Below are 18,334 nucleotides of genomic sequence, written 5' to 3' on the forward strand. Positions count from 1 at the left end.
AGATAATAAGTACTACACATTCTTAGAAAGGCTATACTTAGATAATATCGAAGAAGTCCAAAGGGTTTACGGACCTTATCATGCCCAGAATGCGCAAGTAGATATACGCCATCACATAGAAGGGATGCCTATCAATAAGAAAAACATGGCTAATGAAACTATTCGACAAATGGGACTGGAGTACTTACGAAACGAATATTGCCTGTGGAGGAAAATATTCACAGACGCCTCCAAGACAAACCAAGGTTGTGGAGTAGGAGTCTATGAAGAGGAAAGTAACATACGAATAAGCCTCAGACTGGATCAGCCAACAAGCATTATGACAGCTGAACTACTCGCGATTCGATGTGCTCTTAAGGAACTTACCAAGCTAGAACGTATGCGAACAGTAATTCTAACAGACTCACAATCGGCGTGTTGGCTGTTGGAATCTCACGTGGAACTCAAAGACTGGGATGAACTAACCGGAGAAATTTGTCAAGATCTCATGGATACTGGAGCCGTGCTGCAATGGATCCCTAGCCATGTGGGTATATATGGAAATGAGCAAGCAGATCTATTGGCAAAACAAGGAGTTGAGAGTAATGCCATTCTAGTAAACAAACTGTGCTGGAATGACGTAGCACGAAATTACAAAAAACAACTGGAAGTAAAAACAAACGAATGGTATAAAAGTTTGGTACAATTGAACAATAAAGGAAAAAAATTCTACGAACTTTTCGAAAATTTCCCCTTGAAACCATGGTTTTGGTTCTCCAAGCTAGATGGCCAACAAATAAGATTATTAAATCGAATATTAGCAGGACATGATTTTTCTAAATACTGGCTCGGTATAATGAAAATAGAGCAATCAGAAAAATGTGAGCTTTGCGATAAACCGGAGACTACTACTCATTCGTTATTTGAATGCGTTAAGTACACCCACGTACGCAATCACTTCGATTGGGATAACTATAAAACCCTACCACAACTACTCCAGCCAAATAATGGAATTATTAAGGAGGATGAACTAAAAAACATTCTCAAGTTTCTTCAAATGGCACATTTGGATGTGTAACGAAAAGTCGTTACAAAAGCATAACAACTAAGCTAGTTGGCGGATATGAGGCATAGTTCCTCAAGCCATAATCACTCAAACTACAACAACAACAACAAACAAAAACGCAGCTCTAAATTGTTTGTGCAAGCTAAATTACGTACTAAATAGCGTGATAAAGTGTTAAAGCTTACAAATTACTTTGGATTAACAATTACTTGACCAGTTCAGCTACCCGAGCTTTTCTGTTTTTGTTCGGTGTCGTTATCTGGTGCCAGCGGAGGAACATCATGGAGGACGATACGATTCGCATAACCCACTACATAAATCCACACATGTTCTGGTACAAGCCAGTGTCCGCATACGTTCACAACATGGACGAAAAGCGGTTCCAGTTGTCTATCGACGAGTACTGCGAAACGCATTTCCGGCAAGTTAATGACGAGCGTAACTACGAAGCCTTTCCGGGAGAGGTTAGTTTTTTTTTACTTGGTTGCTTACATCTGTAACCCGGACGGGTTACACTATCGAATTCTGGTGATTCGTGGAAGGATCAAGGATTTAGCGCATTGGTCGTTGAAATTCGCTTATGAACGTATTTCGAAAGATTTTCTTTTGTTTATATGAAAATATTGATTTTTTCCTGTTTCACATGAACAAACACGATTAATTCTCGATTTCAGACAGTAGCAGTGCTCGATTTTGATCGCAACAAGTGGTGCCGCTGCGTGGTGGACGGCATCCTGGAAGACGATGGAGGTGATAAACTGTACAACCTTTGGTCCATCGACGATGGGGTACCAATTCAATCTTCCTATCGTTATGTTAACCCATTACCAGAAAAATTTTCGTCGGAAGCAATCAGTAAAGTGAAGCGAGGAGCAATCAAGAATGTACTTCCTTCGGAATGGGTGAGTAAACCACTTGTTACCACAATATTAAAGTTTGAAAGATTCAACTTCAACTCCAATTGAGTTTTGAACGTCAATCAAAACACTCTTATTAATTGTTCATTTCTCTTGAAAGGTTTACGATTACCAAGAGGACAGATTAATGTCTAAGGTCGCATCGCGCTGGGATGACAACGCAATACAAGTGCTCCATTCGATCATCCAAAACTCGAGCAAGATATACTTCCGCAGTGTCACAAGGCACAGGGTGCATAATGTAATGATCAATTTCGGGGATTTGGAAATAGTAACACGCAAAAATAAGGTTTTCAGTGCTGCACATGTGCTGAAGAAAATACGCGAGAAAGTTTCCGAGGTGGAACCACGAGATTTCTTCTCCAGTAAGTGCACCGAAGAAGGATGAAAATTACCGTTATTAATTCGTTTTTTGAACTTACAGAGCTTCTGGAGATAAACACTACGAATGGCGTTCGCAGTCTTCCGGATAGGGACACTGGAAGGAGTCTAAAAAACCACATTATCTCGCATGACCCGAGTCCGCTGAAACCGAACAAAACACGTAACGATAGCAAACATTTGGAGAAGGAATCAAATCACACGAAACAAAACGGCATAAACGTCCGCGAATTGGAGAAAAATGGTGTACATGAGGAAGATTTCGATGAAAGCGCAAGTATGATCCAACCTTATAATGCCCGAGTACAGACCAGCTATCAGCCGAAACAGGATCCGGTGATAGAAGTTTCTAATTCTGATGAGGAGTTGTACCCGATTTCATCATCAATGGTCAAAGCTGGACGCAATGCTGCCTTCGAAAAGAATCTCTGGCAACAGAAAACCAAACCCCCAAGTAACGATTCATTTGAAAGAATCAAATCCAAGGAACTTCCGAAGCGCAATTCATACGATCGCGACTCATCAAATTCTAGTTCCGTCAGAAATGATGATATGTCTGACGTTCCTAAGTCTACATCTTTTCTCAGCAAATTGGAAATGCGGAAAAAGCTTCGTGCAGCTCAGAAAAGTTCCGTTTTATCAGTCCCTAAGGAACAGCCAATGGAGGAACTTGAGACAAAAGTCACTACATTGAACATAGTTCCTGCTGGCTTCAGCATGAGCAAGATTGCTTTCGAAAACGGAAAAGTTGTAGCAGGAGACTCGACAGACTACTCGGAACGTAAGAGCAAAAACAAATCACCCAATTTCAAACTACGCTCGAACAACACCAGTTCATCTTACTCAACAGCCAATGGGAGATCTCAGGAAAACGGCTATGATACTGGCAATGACAGTCGAAAAGTCTATGTGACTAAAAACAACAGCCGTTTCGATCAGCTTATAGAAGACGAAGCATGGTAAGATTTGTATAAAGCAAGCTGCTAAATTCTATTTTCAACTGGTATTCCTCCCAATTGTAATGATAAGTCGATTGCCTTTTTTTACTATTTGATAGTTACTATCTTTTCCGGTCTCTCAAAAGGCATCTTTCGCAAAACAACATAGAGTGCATAACAATTATATAGAGAGAATTAAAATGATCCCTGATAATAAGTCGAGAATGACATAAAGATGTTAAAACGACTATAATCGAAAAAGGAAAAAGACTCCGAATATTGACTTATTGACAAAAGAATCAATTATTGCATAACTTTAAGTTTTTAAGCTTCCTTCATTCGAAATGATGATTCAAGTATTGTCATTCTTATCCTATACTTTCAACACAATCTGTTTTTATTCATTTTCTTTAACTTTATACCAAGCACCTTCACTATTTCAACTCTAGAAAGTCTTTCTCCATTAAAAGCTTCAGTTTGAATTCATAACTTCATTAGGGCCCGATGAGGCATAACCGTGCAGTATCTTACACAGGAGATCCTTGTTAAAGAATATAAAATCTTGCAAAAACTAAAAATCATAGTTACAAAAAAAGTAATCCCTCAACAATTCATTCCCCTTTTCTTAAATTGGTTACAACTCTAACAGTTGAGTCGCCGCGACTATTACTAACATTTTAATTGTGAAAAGCACACTCGGCACAATAAAGTTAATGAGTAAAAGGTTTTACTAAAACTTGTTTTGGTCCTTGTTATGTGCTACGAAACAAGTTTATAAGTCGGATCTCAGCAGATGATCTACATCCGTCCTCAACAGGTTGTTCTGAGAGCATTGCTTGCATAAACTATCTACTACTTTGCATTTTTATGATTGGCATTAACATAAAAAGGTTCGGCCTATAACATTTCCTTTTTTTCTCTCTTGAAAACGCAATCGTATGTTCAGGCCAACAATTCTACAGAGTTACAATACTATTCCCGTACTTTTAAAAAATAAATGAACACCTTGAAACAGCTTCATAAATAATCAAATCGTACCAACATATTTGCAACCAACTGGCAACAACTTTAAGACAATCGTGGAGAAATGGATTGAGAGAAAACATGGAAAAGTGGACTTCTATATGACGCATTTCTTCTTCGCAGTTGACATCACATGGGAAGGGATGTTTTACTGTGGTAGATTTATCCCGAAGTAGAGTGGATCTCAATGCCAGACGAGTCTTTTTTAGGATGTCATCTTCGTCGGAAATTATCGAAGTCGTAGACAGAGAAGATCAATTTGAGCAATTCTTGAAGTTTTTTGTTCAATTCTTAAATTGGTGTTACATTGTAAATATCTTTTAAAGGTACGGAAATTTTAGCCACCATGACTAAAATGTGCGAATATCAGACCTATTGTTTCCATTTTATGTTTTTCTTTTTCAAATAAGAGTAAAAATAGTTTTTTCAATGCTTTCTTAGAATGCCTCATTCGTCAACAATATTAAATCAAAGTAAATAACCTTAAAGTTAGCGAGCTGTTCGAAGTTGTGGACTTGATTTGAGACACCGATGTTCCTTACCATTTTTAATATGAAAAAATTGATGAAAAAATGAATTTCTCCATCACGTGGTTAACTAGACATTGAGAGCTCAATACAATTGAATTATGTCCTCGTACTAGAAATGAAATGGATAGAATCAGTTTAAAATAGTTGCACAAGTTAAGTTTAAATTCGGATTACATATTGTGTTCAATGTTTCGTGAAGGATAATAGGCTCATTTTTACTTTTCTGTTATTTCATTCTATGAACTAACCCTTCCGTGATAAAAAATAATGCATAACTGTGAGAAAAACTAGAATGTCTTTAATAATAAAAATAAATAAAAAACAATTCATCGGTTAATAGAAATAAAGTAAACAAGAAACAGAAAAAGTCGTATTTAAACTGCTGTTCCGATTGCCATTGATAATTTACTACTCTCAATCAACTGAAGAAAAAGAATGCCAGCAATAAGTATCCCTTCACAGCTGATCAATGACAACTAATGGTCGGTCATCGCGCACACCTGATTACAAGTTAGCATCCACAATCACTTTACAGCCATTGCAACCAATGCTTTATCTTTTCTTTTCTTTACAGTGTGCGATCCAGTCTCTGCTATCATCGGGTGCTGGTGCACGGCAAAAGAATCCCCAAGCCAGTGGATCGATTGGAGGCAGCCAATTTTTGTCCTGAGGTACATCGGGAGCTAAGTCTGCTGAACTTTGGCTCGATTCATCGAATCCAAGCGTACGCCTGGCCGCATATTCTGCGGGGCAATTCGTTCTTCTGCGTCAATGCTGCCTTGACGGGCAAAACTTTTTCGTATCTACCGGCAATTTGCTCGGAAGTTATGGTAATTACAAAGTGGTTAATTTGGAGACGTTTTTCTAAACTAATTTTGGTTGCCTCATCTTTCACAGAAAATGCACGACGAAGATCTGGTTAAGAGTGGACCAGGACCAACGGTCATTATCATATCCAAATCATCGCGTGAAGTTCAACGGGTGGCAAGTTACTGTAAGAAAATGCTGAACTCTTCAGTGAACAAATCCATGGCCGTTGTGGAGGCTTGCGGTGCCAGAGACATTCCTAAAGCTTGTGTAAGTAAATGGAGTTTTTCAACAGCACGATGTTTTGTTTGCAATCAAATGTAGTGAACCAAATAAAATTATTTTTTAAGTTTTCTTATAATCCTACCTTTATAATAATCCAACATCTTTTTTCCAGAATCTCTTGCTAAATGGATGCGCTGTCCTAGTTGCCACAGCCCCTGCCTTCAAGCGAATATTTGAGAGCATGCCAAATGCATTGGTGAAGGAACGGATTATGGCAGTGGTTATCGATAACATCGACATGATCATTGAGCGTTTCGGCAGCGAGCTGCAACTGTTGTGCAAAGTTTGTGATAAACCGGAGCTTCAAATGGTCGTAACTGCTACCTATTGGAACCCCATGTTTACCGGCTTTCTCAAGAGATACAAGAACATGATCATATGCATTGGAGCTTACTTGGAGGCAGCGGCTTACGGGAAGTCAACTATAACACTGAAATTGAATACCGAAGAAATGAAAATGCATAATATACTGACTTTTATGAAAGAAAATAATTATCAAAACGAACGAACTCTGGTTGTGTGCAGTGAACCTGTGGAAGTGTACAATGTTGTGGAACAACTCAAGTCACAATCAATCACACATATGTTTTGCAACGATAAAACTACCCTGACAAAAATGAGTAAGTTTGTTTTTTTTTTTTATATAGATATTTCGATTGAACTTGCTCTTAGACCGCTATGTATCAAATTAACGGTTATATCATTTAAATCTTTCAGACGGTTTCAAGGAGTGGGACAATCAACTAGCCGGTGAAATGCACGTCATGGTATGCTACGACGATATTTTGCCGGAACTGGAAATATCCAAAGCTCAGCACATAATTCACTACAGCTTGCCAAGCTCGTGGACAAAGTTTACGCGTCGCTTCGCTTGTTCATTTGGCTATTACCAAGATCCGTTCCGCGATGATTGCATTGTACAGCAGAAACCTTCATCTTCAGTGATTCTGCTAGACGAAAACAACAACGAACAACTACCGAAGCTAGTGGAGTTTTTGCGAATACACAATCATGATGTTGCTGGACCGGTTTTGAAGTTGGCAAACGTTAGTAAAATTGTTGTTAAATCGAAAAAAAGTAGATTTTGATTGTTTATTTATTTTTAGAACATTCGTATTCAACAAGAAGAACAAAAGCTCGCTGTCGGCAATCAGATTGACTTTTGTTCGCAAGTGCTTGAATTTGGTAAATGTCGAACAACGGGTTGTACGAAACGGCACGTTTTTACCACAAATGATCTTCGAATAGATTCGATAGTTCCCACCTGCGGTATTATTAAAATGAAAATATATAATCTCTTTTCACCGACCTATTATACTGTGCGGATACTGGAGCATCGTGACTACGGCGAAAAGCAATGGAATAAAGTGAATGACCCGCAAAAGTTCCTTGAACTGGACCTGGAAATGCAGCAGCACTTTTCTAACGAAGATCGCCACTGCAATCATGGAGAGGTTCACTACAACGACTGGTGTGCAATTCACGACGAACATCGTTATTGGCGTTGCCGCATTATTAGTATCGACCAGAAAAAATTGTAAGTTTTTATTTCTGAAAATAAGTATTTTCTTCAACTAAAATTTTTTTTTTACAGAGAAAATTCAATAAGCAAGAAAGTGAAAGTGAAACTTCTAGATGTTGGACGTGCTATCGATTGCCTTTCCTCGGAACTGTTACATCTACCAAAAGACTTTTGCCGATTGCCCCCGCAGGCCATCGATATCCGGATTGTTGGAGTTGTACCACATGATCTTGAAACAGACTGGGATAAGCGGGTTACTCACACCATTCGTGAGTGGGTTCAAAAGTATACAGCTAATGATCGTTTTCATGTGGAGGGTAAAGTGATGTTGGCGATCCGGGATACCGTGTGGGTCGATACAATCCGGCTAGTGGAGCATTTGGAGGGTATCAATACGGAATTGCACGAGATTCATGTAAAGTCGGAAATTGTAGGTAAAAACTTCGGTGTAACTGATAAGGAACCGTTGGAGCTGCTAACAAAAATGGTAGAAGCATGTGAAATGTATCGCGACCGGAACAACGGGCCATCTCCTAAACCGGAAGATTTTGATCAACAAGTGGATGAAGAGGACAAAGCGCATGTTAGTGAAATTGATAGCACAGAATCGGATGAGTTTTTTCGGTTGAAGTCAAAGGAAAACACTGATAAATCAAAGACCAAAAAGAAAGTAATAGTACCGATTGAGATTACCGACGATTCTGATGCCAGCGTGCCAGTTCTGAATGACATGAGTCGTGTTTCTGCATCGACTTCAGAAAAAAGTAAAATTGATGAACCAGATCCAATCGTCCAAGTTCAACGCCGGAAAATATGCGAATTTTACGAGGGGCTAGAAGAAGGTGCAACCTATGAAGTTTACGTTTCTCAGTATTATGGACCGGATGATTTCTACGTTTGTAAAATTGATAAGTACGATCCTAAAAAATGTTTAAGTGCAAAACTAATTTATTTATACCGTAGGTTTTCATCGATCGCTTCAGCTATCAAGGAATTCACTGAAAATGAAACTAACCTTGTTCCGCTCAAAAAAGTTGAGGTTGGAGAGTACTGTTTGGTTTTATACGACAGTGCCTATCAACGAACAAAGATAGTAGACGTAGAGGGTCAGAATGCTCGCGTGTTTTTCCTAGACATTGGAGGATATGAGACCTATGGATCGATCGACCTTTTTGAGTTACCAGATGATGTTCTTAAAACGGCTGCTTTTTGTGTTAGTTCATTTAATTATATTTATTTATTCTACTTTTCTCTATTTTTGGTTATTCATTACCCATTTTTCATTTCAGGCCATAAAGGCAAAATTTGCCTGCATTCAGCCCCGTGAGGAGAAAAACGGTTGGGATCCTGAAGTCAGTGACAGAATTTACGACGAAGTGCTCGCTGATTACCGGACTTTTAATGCCAAAGTTATCGAAACATTACCTGATAATCCGGTAGATACTTTCGTCAATTGCAAATTTTATCGGCTTCTACTATTTGACCCGAATCAAGAGCTGGAATCATGGATTTTCGACGAAATTGTAGAACTTAAACTCGCTCGTTACATTGAAGATGAACGACCGTATTCTGTTGACATAAACTTCGGGGACGACGATTTCCGCCGCTTGCTTGATCCTAATTACGACCCTTCCAGAAAACCCGCAGACAGTGGTAGTGACAGTGAGGCAAGAATTGAAGAATATATAGAACCCACTCCTGTCGTCGTTGAACCTGCTGCTGTTGAACCGAGAAAGCCACCCACGAAACTGTCTCTGCTTAAACAAAGGTTGCGTCGAAGAAAGTCAGCACACGCGAAATCGTATCCTCGTCTGAAGAGTGAATTCCGAAGCCCGAAAACAATGTGGCGCCAGGACAACTCTCTCATAGTCATACGCATTTCAGCGCCGGAAAATGTTCGGTACGATTTAGAGATGGATTCTGAATCGCTTAAGCTGTGCTACGTAGAGGATGATGAAAAATACCTTCTCTCGATTATATTCTTTGCTGCCATTATTCCAGAACTAGCGGTCCATGAAGTTCGTGGTCTATCGATTGTAGTGCGGGTTGTGAAGTTGGTGCAATCGCTTCAATGGCCCTCTCTGATGAGAAATGGAGACAAAGTGCCTTGGTTGCAGCAGTGCATGGAAGTCAGCAACTCTGATGAAACCGATGGATTTGAGGGAACATACCGGGGAATGCCGTCGGTGCCAAACCTCGACTCAACTGACAGTGTGAGCGATGAACCAGATTATAGTGAACATTACGACCGGTTCGACCCCATCGATGATGATTATTTCCTCAGGGAAGATTAAACACTTTTACTTTAAACGCTTTAATTTTACAATGTTATTACAACTACGGATACTGAGTATCCAGATTGGTTTTGAAAACCTGCACCATAGGTATTTCTTATGCGTTCCTTTTTGCGTAATAAAATAGTATATTCTCATAACTTGACTAAGACCGGATGGCTTTTCTTATTGTAACTAAAAAGGCTTATTTCAATATCAAGCTTGTTTTGAGTCCAGAGTAAGGTAACAAACATATTTACAATGAGTATTTTAGTACTGTAACAGTTGATCAGTTAAGTTCGCAGTGATGTTTGTTCATTTTTAGTTTAGCTCAAGACGAAGGCCTTTATTCTGCACCGCGCGGGAGGTGACGATATTCGATTCACCCAAGTCACTCGATTCCAGGAGTCGCTTTAGGCGAGGAGCGTCACTTCGGATGAACTTTAAATAGAGTCCCGTGATGCTAAGGTGACTTAACTGTCGGCCCGCACGCGCAGCGCATAATAAGGCACAAAACTAATTAATTCTTACTTTTTTTCTTTTATGAACATTTCTTGCAGATTTTATGAACATTGCTTTTCATCAACTTCATCAATTTAGTGCATATCGGTGCTGCCCCGATGGTTCAATGATGACCTATGCAAATCTGGAGAGGTCCAGGTGGACAAACATTTTAAAAGGCGAGAGACGTTTGAAGAACCTACATTCAAATTGGTAAGAGTCACTCAATTTTAACTTTTTTAATTTCACGTGCAGTTTATAATTTACGGTACGTTACTGCTGTTTTAATTTTGATTAATACTCCATGGTTCAGCATAAGTTGAAAGAAAAATATCGTTCGACGCCAGATAACAAAAAAATAAACTATCAATTATCTGATTATCTATAATCCTTAACAAGGACAATTAAAAGAGCTTAAAAAGCTTCAAATCCTACGTATTACAGAAAAGAGGATAATGTGATAATATTGCGAACAAGCTATAAGTATCATTTTTGCATCACGCTAAATATATTGCTCAATATGATAAAACATATTAATATTCATCACAATTTAAAAAAAAATAGGACAATAATTATATTCCTTTAAAATTTGAAACCTACATGTAAAATTGATGCACATTTCAATAGGGTCCTGAATTATTGCATATTCAGTAACTTCTTGTATTCAGCCAGAATTGTCGCTTCTTCCTGTAGCGGCAGATCCAAGTACGTATCACTGCTGGTATCCATATCTTTGGAAAAACTCTTGTATAAAATGTCCATCATTTCCTTTTTGGCGTTATTGGTAGCATTTTTGGACCTCTTGCGAGAGGGACCGGCTTGCTCTTCCGAACCCCCAATTTCATCAGAACTTTTGCTGGAAGAATTTTTGGTAGAACCATCGTCTGTGGAGCTGTTATCGGTGGATGACGATGTGGACGGACGATCAAGCTCGTTGCTCTCACAAAGCAGAGCATCATAAACGTTATTGTTTTTTGCACTTATGAGAAATTCAACTGCCTCTTCAAAATTGTTGGTCGTTTGTTTGAGTGCTGTTTCGGCAGCTTCCTTATGAAAGCCTAAATCGACCAGTTTATCGATAAGCTCCGAACATGGTTCTATTTTTTCCACCAACTCCCGCTTTAGATCACTTTGTTTAAGTTGAAGTTCATTCAGCGCTGTTAGTAAGTCGTTTGCAGATCTTTTTAAAGCTATGGCAGCTAAAGTTTCCGGAAATCCCATTTCTACTAGTTGATCAACAAGTTCAATGTTGATGCGACAGTCATCACAGTTGTGTCCGATTTTACGGTATAAATTTCTTTCACGCTTTGATTTTTTCTCGTTTTTAGAAACAGTTTCACGGCGGTTGTTTATAAATTCGATAGCAACCTCCACATTGTTGGAGCAAGCACGCAGAGCTATCCGTGCCTCGGTGAGCTCGAATCCAAACTCCAAAAGCTTCGTCAAACAACCGTCATCGATTTTCAACGATTGCAACTCAGTTTCAACAATTTGAAACATTGTTTCGGCATCTTCTCGTTTATTCTGATGAAATAAGAGCACTGCTTTCAAAAGATGGAGTCTCAACAAAAGCGCCTTTTCGTTGCATTGTTGAGTTCCTTTAATGGCCGTTACGCGTCTCATATTTTCACCATAGCTTTGATGAAACTTTTCCTCACACAGCTTTATGCGCTGCTCTGCATCAGGGAGCTGATTTATATTCTAAAATATAAAAAATTAAAATTCAGTTCACCAACGAATTTTACATGTTATACTACCTTCAAGCACAGATAACACCAAACGATGTCTAGATTGAGGAGCGCATAGTTGTCCACAACCGTCAACAGTTGGGAATTGCACATGCGAAAGTCGCTATCCGCTTCGAGAAACAGTAGCAATGCTTCCTCGAAATTTTCCCTGCGAAGCGCTACTTTACCTTTTTCGTATAACGTCAATGCCATCAGCAGAGCTTTCTTCTCAGCCCTTGGCAGATGTATAGCGTTTCCATCCTGATCTTCCAACTGCAATGAAAATGGGTCTAAATTAATGTGAATCCACAGTTGCTTTTGTTGAGGTCCTCGACTTGAGGAATTTAAATGATGATTTTTGGAAGAAAAAACTTCAAAAGTCTTTAACCTCATCAACTTACGCTCAGAAAATCCGAATGGTCATTTTCGTTAATAATTAGCTCTGCATCCGTTCGTATTCTATGAACTCTATCGAAAGTTTTGTGTTCCTGTTGAGCAGTTTCCTGACTCTGAGTCAACACCAGAACCATTACCGTGGCTCCATTGGTAACACCCTGGTCTGCAAGAATTCGCTCAGGGTTCACTACTTTGCCGGCGCATACCAACTTGATCATTCGGTCATCGAGCCCAAGCTTTTCAGCCACCAATGCCGCCAGGTCGGATCCCTTACCAGTGGATTTGACCTTCACGTCGAAATGCCGATTCGACGAGCCTTGCGTTGGCGTACGAATGCGCAGAGTGGCGATGCCGGTCTTGAGATATTCATCCTTGCTTTTCAGTTTATCTAAAGCATTTTGCTGCAACTTCCGGATAACATTCAAACAATCCTTGAAGGATATTTTCAGCTCATCGTGAAATGAGTTTGCCAATTTCTGGGAAAAGTAAAATATTTGAATTTGGAATGATATGACACACTTTTTACATACCTCCAGTTCTGACTCAACACATTCTCCTGAAGTTGGGTTAAAAAACGGGAGCTCCCAGAGTTTGACTTTTTGCTGGTTCAATTTTGCACGAATTTGGATCACGTAATTCTCGTCCTCGAGTTCAGTCGTCATTTTTCTCGATGGTTGTTGGCAGAATAAACTTGATTATTTCACATAGAATGACAGCCTTTAACAAAGAAAAATTTCCGAGAAATTCTTTCGATTAACAGGCAGAGGCGTAGAAAGTAATATCAGTAAAAACCCAAGTTTTCCTGTAAATTCCTGATTCCAGTAGCAGAAACGAGCAAAACAAATAACGCGTAAAACAAAAACAAAGAAAATGATCGCCCAGCATGAATACGGAAAATTACTTTTCAAAAATTGAGTGATAAAATACCCTTGAACCAGTGAGTAGTTTTAGATGCACCCTGTTCGGAAGGTTTTCTTGCTTAATACAAACGTAAAGAAGAAGGTTCAGCGATTATTATGAGCTAAGGAAGAAAATGTGTACGTGCCACGGCCCACGAAGCATCGTAAATAGACGAAAAAAAGTCTAAATTTTAGCTATTTTTTAGTAGGCAACCGCCTACAATCAGGCGTTATAATTGGCGTTATTTTTTTTTGGGAGGTTTATCGCGGGAAACATCGCCTTGAGCACTATGTGGAATATGGCACAGAGCATGCGTAATCGTTCTTACACGAACGAAAGTGAAGAAAATAAGCATTAGTGGATTTTCAATTACGCACGGAAAATCTTTCCAGTTTCCACACCTGTGCAAAAAATCATTCGAAGTGTGCCTCTGAATAGATGCGATCCGGATTCAAGCTTTTCGATGGTAAAAATCTCACTTGCTCTCCTCTCTTGTAACAATCCAAGCAAACAAAATTCCCTTAAAAAGGCTTCATAGAAGCTTAATAAGCTCTCGTTTGTGTCTAAAGAGAATGCTAGTCAGCCACAAATTTAAGTTCTTAAAGCTACTTTCAAGTTCGTTTAGGTCGCTGTAGAGAATGCTATTCAGCTTCTAAGAGAATGTCAAAAAACTTCTACGCGTCGAAAAAAAAAATCCGGTTGACAGATTGCTCTGACAACCAGTTGACAGATTGTTATGTAGCTGGACTATCATGGTCTATCTCATTGATTTTGATTATATTGTTTTGATTACAAAAGCTACTTACGAGTTGAACCGCTGCTCTCTAGGTTGCAATGAAACTCACCAGCCTCTCGACCAATCAATAGTTCATTGCCACTGTACTGCCCCTCTTTCATAACAGTCTCATATGCAAAAACAATCAAGCGAGAAAATCAGCTTTTTCTGTTTTGGAATATATTTTCAAATTGTGACCACAATTTTCAGCATAAACGAAAATCGTTTGATGGAAAGTGTTCTAGGTTGTTATAATAAATCGCAAGACCTGAAATTTTCAAAATTGGGCCATTGTTGAGGTCAGGAGCACAATTTTCATTCGTTATGGGACTGTTATGCGAGCATATTTGAGACCTTTTTCAAGTCAGAACAAGGAAAACTGGCACAGCATACTCGGGAAAAAGAAGAAAACATCAGCTCCTGGAGAAGATAATTTATCTTATGAATATTTGGCGCATCTCAAACCAGAGGTTACAGAGAGGTTGATTATATTTTTAAATGACATGTGGAGGATGAGCGTCATTGATAAGAGCTTAAAGGTTATCAAAGTTATTGCAATACCCAAACCTGGACGCGATCAGAGTACCATTGCCGGCAAAAGGCCGATATCTCTAGTTCCGGCAATCACAAAAATAGCCAATTCGGCGGTGCTTGAACGTTTGCAAAGATTTCTTGCAGAGAAACACATTCTTCCTGATAACTCGTTCGGATTCCGAAAAAACCTGTCTACGAACACATGTGTAAACTTTGTGTTGAACTGGATAAAACAGAGCAAACGACTTAATCTACTAACAGCCCTGATTTGTATTGACCTGTCTAATGCATTTAATGCTGTGAGACTGGATAAACTACAAGAGATTATGTTGAGAATTGGTGTCCCACAAGATGTGTTGTTGTGGACGGTTTCCTTCCTGAGCAACCGGCAAATACTGTTTCACATGAACGACAAAACAATAACAAGAACTATCAACAACGGACTCCCACAGGGGGATGTCCTTTCTCCCACACTTTTTAATATCTACACCATCGATCTACATAGAAATGGTAATACGGAGGTAAATTTGGTTCAATACGCGGATGATTTTGGTATTTTGATCCGAGCTAAAACTCTTAATGCTCTCAACGATCTTGGTCAGACAGTCTTGGACGAATTCACTAACACCGCAGAGTCCTTAAATTTTTCCATAAACCCGGATAAAACGAAAGCCATATTCTTCCAGCATAGCAACAAGGAGCTGAACATTTCTATTAATAGTATCCGGCTAGAAACCGTGAGAAGCCATAAATACCTTGGGGTAGTGTTTGACCGCTTCTTGAACTTCGGGATACACATCAAGGAACTTAAGTCAAAGGTTCAAGATAGACTCAATATGGTGAAAGTTCTCAGTGGGATTAAAAATGGTGCACATCCTCAATCAATGCTTAGAATTCACAAGGCACTCTTCAGATGCACAATGGAACAAAACGTTTCAGTATATAATAATGCCAGTTTCTCGAATCGTAACAAGCTTTCTGTTCTGAACAACCAATGTTTGAGAAAGGCAATTGGAACAACAAGATCTACCCCGAGGAACGTGATCGTTGCTCTTAGCGGTCAAGAACCTGTTGCGTTTAGACAAGAGTTTGTGGTGTCCAAGGAAATCTGCAGACATATCTCCAGAAATAATATGATAGCAAAACAATTGAAAAGCATCGAATTACCCGAAGACAAGCGCACCTGGCACAAATTTTCTCACCTGGAACAAATATACTGGACAAACAAAAACATATTCGATCGCATACAGCCGATCATACGCTTTAGTACTTCGCAACCCGTGGACATCTTCCCAGAATTGGAAGGTCTGTCTACTTCAAAGCAGAATACGAATCCTGCTAAAGCTAAACAGCTAGCTCTGTTCGTCATGAACTGGAGAAATAAAGGACGTGGACGCATTTTCACAGATGCTTCGAAGGAAGCATCTAGATGTGCAATAGGAGTGTATCTCGAATCGATCGGACAGCGGTTGTCGAAATTATTAAAGATGGAAACAAGTATTACTTCAGCAGAACTAATCGCTATCAGAGAGGCAGCAAGAATAATCGAACAAAAGTCATTGGTACGTTCGGTCATCTACACGGACTCCAAGACCTCATGCTTGATGTTGCAAAACGCTCAGGATCTCAAGGAGGACGAGAATATTTTGATCGAAATTCTTCGTATTTGCTCATCACATCAAATAGCGATCCAGTGGATTCCAAGCCATGTGTCAATAAACGGCAATGAAATCGCGGATGGTTTGGCAAAACACGGTCTTCAGTCTGTCGACGTGTACGAGAATGATTTGATGTTTAAAGATGGATTGCTCTACTTCAAACGGTTTTTGAGCGAGAAGACTGATAATTGGTATAGATCATACTCGGAAGACAAAGGGAAACTCTTTTATTCTATACAACCTGCGTTCTCAAAAAGCCCATGGTTCGTTGGACAAGACATGACTGGACGAGATATCCGCCTTCTGAATCGATTGATGGCCACACATGATTATTCCAAATTTTGGCTAGCAAAAATAAAAATCGTGGACGACCCCAATTGCGACATATGTTTAGTACCTGAAACAGCCAACCACATAATAGTGAACTGTCCTCGCTATGCTACACTAAGAATACACTACGATTTTGATCGCAAATACAACAACCTGCAAGAACTATTCAAAGAAAAGAACCTACAACACTACAAACAAATAGCTGATTTTGTACGCAAGGCCAACATTGAGTTATGAGCCACAGCGAAAAGGAAAACAGGGCATATAGTCTGAGATACTGGCCCTTTCCCCTTTTGGATGAGCCCAGAAAGCGAATCCAAAACAGTAGAAAGAAGAAGAAGAGAAGTCTACTCGCATAACAGTCCCATACAGAATATGTTTTGCTAACCAAACTACTTTCTAAGACTTAAATTTGATCATTTTTGAATTTCTAAATGCGGTTATCAGAAAAAGAAACATACTTTTGGAAAAATATCGTGAATTCCACATTGCAAGTTGAATCTTTTTACGATTTTTGATTGCATCTGATAGTTTTTCGCTTAGGAAGACAACTAAATCCGTGGTATTTCACATATGGGACTGTTATGTGGGTATGTTTCATATGGGACAGCCACGAGTTGATATTTTTTTCGAAATTTCCAGAACAAAATTTCTTTTTTTTATTGTTTTACATTGAAGCCCTATGTTTAAAATGACAAACTGTCAGGTTAGATGAAAAATGACGAAAATTCATATGGGACTGTTATGCGAGTAGGGGAAGTGTAATAATTAGTATTTAAACTTAATGTCATTTGAGATGATTGAATGGGCTGCTCAATAAATTGTACCTTATTTCGTTTAAAAGACTTCGAATTCCATTCGAAAAATTTTTGAATTCCATTTGTATAAATATCAGTGCTGCATGGTATAAACAAAACAAATACCATGATAAGAAATTGACAGACAGTTTTGACATGTCGCTTAAAATTCCCATACAGGTTCTTTAAAACACCTATAAGTATCTTAACGGTGCGTTAGAAAGTGTCAAGCGAACGTTATCGACTTTCTTGAAAGAAGTTGCATTAAAAGTGCTTAGAAGTTCCGTTAACAATATTTTAACCTTTCAAAAGGCGATGGAAGTTCCTGAGTAACTTTCACGTGACATGAGTCACCTGAAGCTCCCGTAAAACATTTTTTCAGCCAAATGTGAACTTCGGAGTTCAATCTTTAAGTAAAAACGCGACTTTTGGTTGCTTGGGAAGTCTGATGTCTCAAGTCTCAGGTCTCAGGCCTCATGTCTCAGGTCTTATGTCTTATGTCTCGTGTCTGAGATCTCAGGCCTCATATTTCAGGTCTCAAGTCTCAGGTCTAATGTCTCAGGTCTCAGGTCTCAAGTCTCATGTCACAGGTCTCAGGTATCATGTTTCACGTTCTTAGTCTCAGAGCTAAGATTTTCCCAACTTCAAAAAGATTCTAAGTGTTTTCCTTTGAAGATATTTTCTCTCAAAAACTGTGTTAGGGGCCGTTCACTAATTACGAAAGCTCATAGGGGGGGTTGGGGGGTTTTCAAATTTGCTTACGATCTCTTACTAGGGGGGTAGGGGGAGTTTGCAAAAATCTTACGTAAGAAATGTTGCCTTGATAATTTGTCATAGTCATACGAAACCATATTACACAGATTTTTCTCACTATCTATTTGTTGGTTATGTTTATGTAATGTTATTCAACTTTAAGTGTCTTTTGAAGAAGAAAAAAACTGCTGGTTCTATAAAATTTATAGAGAACCAATTCAAATCAACATGCCACCAAAAAC

The 18,334-nt window shown here is 39.0% G+C and overlaps 3 protein-coding genes across 3 annotated transcripts; 2 read left to right on the top strand and 1 right to left on the bottom strand.

The window, feature by feature from the left end:
* Positions 1 to 1,148: 1,148 nt before the first annotated feature.
* Positions 1,149 to 9,893, top strand: LOC129746931 (putative ATP-dependent RNA helicase SoYb). Its single transcript, XM_055740878.1, has 12 exons — positions 1,149 to 1,509; positions 1,720 to 1,947; positions 2,063 to 2,327; positions 2,387 to 3,302; positions 5,409 to 5,664; positions 5,732 to 5,911; positions 6,039 to 6,546; positions 6,644 to 6,972; positions 7,033 to 7,463; positions 7,521 to 8,360; positions 8,412 to 8,661; positions 8,738 to 9,893. Exons 1-12 carry the CDS (start codon positions 1,327 to 1,329, stop codon positions 9,740 to 9,742), a joined length of 5,391 nt encoding a protein of 1,796 aa, XP_055596853.1. The 5' UTR covers positions 1,149 to 1,326; the 3' UTR covers positions 9,743 to 9,893.
* Positions 9,894 to 10,706: 813 nt separating this feature from the next.
* Positions 10,707 to 13,190, bottom strand: LOC129745456 (NEDD8 ultimate buster 1-like). The gene is made up of 4 exons (XM_055738558.1): positions 12,876 to 13,190; positions 12,351 to 12,821; positions 11,980 to 12,222; positions 10,707 to 11,923 (listed from the first exon to the last, which is right to left on the bottom strand). The coding sequence occupies exons 1-4, from the start codon at positions 13,005 to 13,007 to the stop codon at positions 10,859 to 10,861; spliced, it is 1,911 nt and encodes a 636-aa protein (XP_055594533.1). The 5' UTR covers positions 13,008 to 13,190; the 3' UTR covers positions 10,707 to 10,858.
* A 1,342-nt stretch (positions 13,191 to 14,532) lies between these two features.
* LOC129742739 (uncharacterized) lies at positions 14,533 to 16,779 on the top strand. The gene has a single exon (XM_055734682.1). The coding sequence runs from the start codon at positions 14,533 to 14,535 to the stop codon at positions 16,777 to 16,779; it is 2,247 nt and encodes a 748-aa protein (XP_055590657.1).
* The last annotated feature ends 1,555 nt before the right edge of the window (positions 16,780 to 18,334 follow it).

Source organism: Uranotaenia lowii, chromosome 2 (genome assembly GCF_029784155.1).
Source record: "Uranotaenia lowii strain MFRU-FL chromosome 2, ASM2978415v1, whole genome shotgun sequence".
Taxonomy (NCBI): domain Eukaryota; kingdom Metazoa; phylum Arthropoda; class Insecta; order Diptera; family Culicidae; genus Uranotaenia; species Uranotaenia lowii.

Excerpts from the sequence above, each read along its gene's own strand:
- LOC129746931 (XM_055740878.1), top strand. The coding sequence starts at position 1,327 with ATGGAGGACGATACGATTCGCATAACCCACTACATAAATCCACACATG. Across the intron at positions 2,328-2,386 it reads ACCACGAGATTTCTTCTCCA|AGCTTCTGGAGATAAACACT; the intron begins GTAAGTGCACCG and ends TTGAACTTACAG. Across the intron at positions 8,361-8,411 it reads TACGTTTGTAAAATTGATAA|GTTTTCATCGATCGCTTCAG; the intron begins GTACGATCCTAA and ends TTTATACCGTAG.
- LOC129745456 (XM_055738558.1), bottom strand. The coding sequence starts at position 13,007 with ATGACGACTGAACTCGAGGACGAGAATTACGTGATCCAAATTCGTGCA. Across the intron at positions 12,822-12,875 it reads GTGTTGAGTCAGAACTGGAG|AAATTGGCAAACTCATTTCA; the intron begins GTATGTAAAAAG and ends TACTTTTCCCAG. Across the intron at positions 12,223-12,350 it reads ACCATTCGGATTTTCTGAGC|TTGGAAGATCAGGATGGAAA; the intron begins GTAAGTTGATGA and ends TTTTCATTGCAG.
- LOC129742739 (XM_055734682.1), top strand. The coding sequence starts at position 14,533 with ATGAGCGTCATTGATAAGAGCTTAAAGGTTATCAAAGTTATTGCAATA.